Source organism: Lepidothrix coronata, unplaced genomic scaffold (assembly GCF_001604755.1).
Source record: "Lepidothrix coronata isolate B3197 unplaced genomic scaffold, Lepidothrix_coronata-1.0 Scaffold108, whole genome shotgun sequence".
NCBI lineage: Eukaryota > Metazoa > Chordata > Aves > Passeriformes > Pipridae > Lepidothrix > Lepidothrix coronata.
In genome coordinates, this window is record NW_016690288.1 from 1,047,873 (window position 1) to 1,053,672 (window position 5,800).

The window sequence follows — 5,800 nt, forward strand, 5'->3', positions numbered from 1 at the left end:
CCTGAGCAGCTTTGACTACTTATACCAAGTGTTGTGTCTCATTCTCAGTACATTTTACAGACACCCTTGTCTGTCGAGATCCTTAACAAAGGATGTTAAACAGCATTTTTAGGAATTCTGGGAATACTGGCAAGCTGAAGGTGCTAGCAAGCTCTCCTAAAACTTATTTCCCATAGATTTGAAGGCCTCAGTACCTCCAGGGGCAGGTTCCAGGCGATGTAGAACCATCTTCCAAACCTGTCCCTCCCTTAGTACCACCCTCACCACATGTCCTGAATTTGAGTCAGAGGTCCCAAAAACCCCTTATCTTCATCTTCTTCATCTTCACCCTCATCTCCTCTGACCCTTCTGGGAGGGTTTCAAGGCTCCTGAGCCGTTTTGACTACTTATACCAAGTGTTGTGTCTCATTCTCAGTACATATTTACAGACGCCTTTGTCTGTCGAGATCCTTAACAAAGGATGTTAAACAGCATTTTTAGGAATTCTGGGAATACTGGCAAGCTGAAGGTGCTAGCGAGCTCTCCTAAAAGTTATTTCCCATAGATTTGAAGGCCTCAGTACCTCCAGGGGCAGGTTCCAGGCGATGTAGACGTGCCACTTGTAGTCGTCCATCCACACCTCGGCCACGCGCAGCGCGTTGCGCTTGGTGTAGAACCCGATGTTGTTGTTGTAGGGCTTCTTCTTGCGCTCGATGTGGGCCACCCTGGAGCAGGGCAGGACCTCCATGCTGCCCCCACACAGCCACACCTGCAACACAACCCACAGAACCGTCAGCAGGACGCTCTGGGCAGGGGAAAGGGGCAGCAGTGGTGGGGGTTGAGCAGAGCTGGGAAGGGGAAACCCACGGCCACGTTTGGCCTTTGCTCATAAGGGGGAATTTGTCCCCTCTCCAAGGCACTGGGGTTGGAAATAGATGAGCTATAAGGTCCCTTCCAACCCAAACCACTCTATACTTTACAGGATTACAGAATATGCTGGAAGGGACCCCCGAGGATCATCGAGGATAAAAAGGGAGAAAAGGAATGCTAAAAGAAAAAGAAAGAATTAATTTTTTATAGTGTGTTATAACCCTCTCCTCTCACTTCCATTCCCTGCTGGAATGGAGGTGGGCTGAGATGGTCAGGTCCATTCAAAAATCATATTTTAAGGAGATGGCACATTAATACCAAGATCTGGTATATCATGAATAGCCTGATGTGGCAGCTTGGCCCTGATCCTCTGGGAAAGGTTTTCCAGAGGAAAGAAACCTACAGGTACAGCAGCAAAAGTCCTTTCTCTGTTTCAGCAGGCTGTGGAGTCTCCTTTGCTTTTTCCTAGAGGTTTCCAAGAGAATTTATTAGTTCAGGATGAAGCTGTGTTGGGATTTCCAGCAGGATCACAAAATCACAGAATGTTCTGAGCTGGGAGGGACCCCCAAGGATCAGGGAGTCCAACCCTCAGCCCTGCACAGGCCCAGCCCCAAGAGTCACCCCCTGTGCCCCAGAGGATCAGCCAAACCCTCCCTGAGCTCTGGCAGCCTTGGGGCTGTGCCCACTGCCCTGGGGAGCCTGGGCAGTGCCCAACCAGCCTCTGGGGGAAGAACCTTTGGCTGAGATCCAACCTGAGCCTGCCCTGACACAGCTCCAGGCCATTCCCTGGGTGCTGCCACACCGTGTAGGATCCAGAGCTGAGTTTACAGTGATGCTGCTCCCAAATAAAAAGGATTAAGCAACTGGAACAGTTCAAACAATTGCAAGATCTCCTCCTGCAGAAGGGATGAGTCAGTGGAACATATGGCAGGGACAGATTTCTCCCACTTGAAAACATTTGTTCATTATTGTTCTTTCACGTGCTCTTTAAAATTCCCTTAAATCACACTTTCCAAGTTATCAAATCTTTTAAGATCTTCTCTTTACCTCACAGAAAAGGGAATTTGCAGGAGGACTTGCCACACCTGGGTTCTTCCCTCCCTGTTTGTCACCACTAAGAAGTTATTTACCTTACAGCCAGGTCTGCAGGACACCAGGAAACCATTCCAAACACACATGCCAAGCAGGCCTAATAATGCCAGTGTTCCCAATTCTGCAGGCTGCTCTGCATTAGCATTTTGCACAGTTATTATAACACCCAGTGTTTCTGGGATCTCTTCCAGGCTCACCACCTTTCCTCCCATCTGTGGTCCCGGATTTTTACCGACCCTGCTCCGTTGGCTCTTCCAGCAGCACCAGGAGCCTCCTGCCTGGATCAGCTGCCCCAGGGGCACCTCTGAGGGGGAGTTTTAGCCCCCCCCAGTCCAGGGCACGTGCATGTCCCAAGCCCAGGTGACCCAAACAAGGACACCTTCGCTGGTGCTCTGCCTGCTGTTCTCTCTCCTGCTGCAGGAGAGGAGCCCACACCAAAAATAAGCTCCATTTTATTAGTTTGTGCATGAACGTGAAGCAGAAAAACCCCATCCTGCTCCTGCTCTGCTGTTTGACCTCTCAGAAGACTTTTAAATACAATTTCCTGCCTGCAGACTGAAATCAGAGCTGAGCTCTGAGAGGGTCATCATCCCTCCCATCCTCCCACACCCCACCTCTGCCCAGCCAAGCCCTCCAGGTCTGCTCCAAGATTTGCAACAGAGCAAACCAGACTGGAACAAGGCAGTTCTAAAGGAAAAAAAATATATATTTATAAAGTTTTATTCCCAAGGCAGTAGACAGGAACTGCCTGTGTTTCTTGCCTGCTCAGTTCTTTAGTTTCTCAACCTCTTGGTGAAATCAGAACATTGAGTTCTGCCCTTGGGTGCTCCCAAAGGTGCTGGGTTCAACCACAACACTGAATAAACCTGCCAGTCCTGGGTGACCTCAGCACCACCTGGTTCTGTAGGTTTGGGGATTTGTTTGGGTTTATCCTGATTTGAGGTTAGAAGAATTATTTTAAAACTGTAAAATTAATTAAAATGTCATTTTCCAGCAGCCTGCCTCCAGTCACACAGTCCCACTGTTGTTCTTCTGTGCTTTAGTTAAGTAATTCATGTCAACTTTCTTAAATTTCTGGAATATCTGTACAAACTACCTGGAAATTCACCTACTGGAGTAACCTGAGTGCCTGTGTACACATCCATGAGTCAGTTCCAGAGAGATCAATACAAATTAAATCCAAAAATTACACAAGGAAAGACCAGACTTCTATCTGCCTGACCTGTCAGCATAAATTTTTAAAAAATCTGGTTTTACGAGGCATTTCTGAGGAGTTCTGCTGGTTTATCCCTGCACTGACCACGACTGAACCCCAGAGAAGCAGAAGGACTCAGTGGATCTCCATCCTCACATGCCTTGATGTCCCAGCCTGTAGCTCTCAGGCCCTGAGGGCAGAAGGTTCTCTGGGAACCCTCATTTATGTCCCTATTTGTCCCACAAAAGACCTGTAACACAGAGATTTTCTTCCTGTTAAGGAACCCTACTGGATTTTTCATGTTCATGGCAAATAAACCCACAGTCCCTTCATTTGCTGCAAAGAAGAGCATTAACAGGACAATCAGCCTGGAGTTTTTCTAATGCTTTGAAGAATTATCTCCTAATGGATAGGTAATCAAGAAATTAGGTAATCAAGAACCAGAACACCAAAGCTAATAAAAAAAATAGGCGTTGTCAAATTAATTCATGTTTGGCCTATTTAACAAGGCAGAGTCTTTATATTGCATCCTGCAAAGGATGAAATCATAGAATCACAGGATGGTTTGGGTTGAAAGGGACCTTAAGGATCATCTCATTCTCACCCCCTGCCATGGGCAGGGACAACTTCCACTAGCCCAGGTTGCTCCAACCTGGCCTTGGTCACTCCCAGGGATGGGGCAGCCACAGCTTCTCTGGGCAGCCTGTGCCAGGGCCTCCCCACCCTCACAGGGAACAATTCCTTCCCAATATCCCATCTAACCCTGTTTTCTTTCAGTATGAAGCCATTCCCCCTTGTCCTGTCACTCCATGTCCTTGTCCCAAGTCCCTCTCCATGGCTGGCCCCTAAAGGCACATTTAAGGCTCAAGGGAGATGATGTAACTCAGCAGGTTAAATATGATGACCAAGTCTCAAGTTTCCCCCTTGTTTTCTGACATTCAGATTCCCACATGACCATTAACTTGCCATTCATTCACCCAGAAACTGATGCAGAATTAAAAATAGAATCATCCCCCTCCAGTGAATGAGGGTGACTCAATAATGTCTCCATCACTCCACACACAGGAGGGATCAAAACCCATGGAAAGAGGCTGGCATTTATAAATAACCAGTTAACACTGAATTCTAGTGAAGAGATCCCAGGGAAACAAACAGAAAACAAATCCATCACCCAGAGATCTTTGATGTGTTTTGCAGAAAGCTGCTGGGTGAGACACTTGCAATTATTTTCCAAGCAAAATGTCCTAAGAATTCAACGTGGAAAAGGAACCATTTGTCTCAAGCAGTGAAATGTCCGAGTACAGCTGGCACTGCACTGACAATCCACTTTCTAGAAGCTTCTGCAGATGTGAAAAGGAGCCTTGGGGGGATGTTTTTGCTCTCTGCAACTCCCTGGAAGGAGTTTTGAGACAGGTGGGGGTCGGGCTCTGCTCCCAGGGAACAAGGGACAGGAGGAGAGGGAACGGCCTCCAGCTGTGCCAGGGGAGGGTCAGGTTGGACATCAGGAGGAATTTCTCCATGGAAAGGGTGGTCAGGCACTGGAAGGGGCTGCCCAGGGATGTGGTGGAGTCCCCATCCCTGGAGGTGTCCAAGGAAGGCCTGGAGGTGGCACTCTGGGCTGGGGGACAAGGTGGGGATGGGGCACAGGGGGGACTCGATGGGCTGGGAGGGCTTCTCCAACCCTAATGGTTTTATGACTCTGCGATTCCATGATTCCAGGAGATGGGTTTGGATGCTCAGATGCTGCTGAGCACAAGGGGCTGCTGCCTTGGCCCCCACCTCAACCCTTCCAGCAGGTCAGAGCTGCTTCCTCCACCCTGTGCTGTCCCCTCTGCCCACCCCTGGGGCTCTCCTGGGTGCAGGGGAGCAGCACTGGAGTCCAACCAGCACCACTGAGCAGCACAGGACACCCACAGGGGAAGGCACAGCCACAGCTCTAACAAAAGAGCAGGGAAAAACCTGGAAAATACAGGTTTAATGCATAAATATTAAGGAAACTTGGTCCCCTCCCCAGGCTCCTGCAGGCAGTGGAGCAGTGCTGTGGTGCCACTGCCAGGGAGGGGAAGACACAATTATTAACTCCAGGAGAGTGTTTTCATCAGCAAACACTGAGGCAGGAGCTGCTTCCCCCGGGATGGCAGCAGAACTCAAACATCCCCCTTCTCCTCACTGCAAGCCCTGCAAGGGAACTCGGGCTCACAGCTGGATTTTGCACAAGGAAAGATGATGGTGGGGAAAAGGAATTCTGCAAGAGCAGAGGGGAAAATGGGGCTGGTGCCTCTTCTTCCTCCAGCCAGAGCAGTGCCAGGGTGGTGTCCTGTCCCAGCACCTCCAGGGGGAAACCAGAGTGTTGGCACCTGGACTCTGCAGAACAAGAATTATAACAACAATTATAATATAATAGTTATTGTTGCTATTATTATAGGAAGAAGAAGAGGAGGAGGAGGAGAAGCAGAAGAGGAACAGGAAGAGGAAGCAGAGGAAACAGAAGAAGCAGAAGATGCAGAAGAAGAAGCAGAAGAAAGAAGGAGAAGGAGAAAGAGGAGAAGGAGAAAGGAGAAGAAGAAGAAGGAGAAGAAGGAGGAGAAGGAGAAGGAGAAGGAGAAGGAGAAGGAGAAGGAGAAGGAGAAGGAGAAGGAGAAGGAGAAGGAGAAGGAGAAGGAG

General features: G+C 49.0%; 1 protein-coding gene and 1 long non-coding RNA gene across 2 annotated transcripts in view; both read right to left on the reverse strand.

Moving 5' to 3' along the window:
* Positions 1-5,800, reverse strand: part of WBSCR17 (Williams-Beuren syndrome chromosome region 17) — a 221,786-nt gene that overhangs the window by 18,231 nt on the left and 197,755 nt on the right. Inside the window, exon 5 of the mRNA XM_017824039.1 lies at positions 563-748. Coding sequence (XP_017679528.1) covers positions 563-748 — 186 coding nt within the window. The remainder of the gene's footprint in view (positions 1-562; positions 749-5,800) is intronic.
* LOC108501833 overlaps positions 5,376-5,800 on the reverse strand; it is a 5,877-nt gene continuing 5,452 nt past the window's right edge. Inside the window, exon 4 of the long non-coding RNA XR_001876290.1 lies at positions 5,376-5,500. This is a non-coding gene — a long non-coding RNA (uncharacterized LOC108501833). The remainder of the gene's footprint in view (positions 5,501-5,800) is intronic.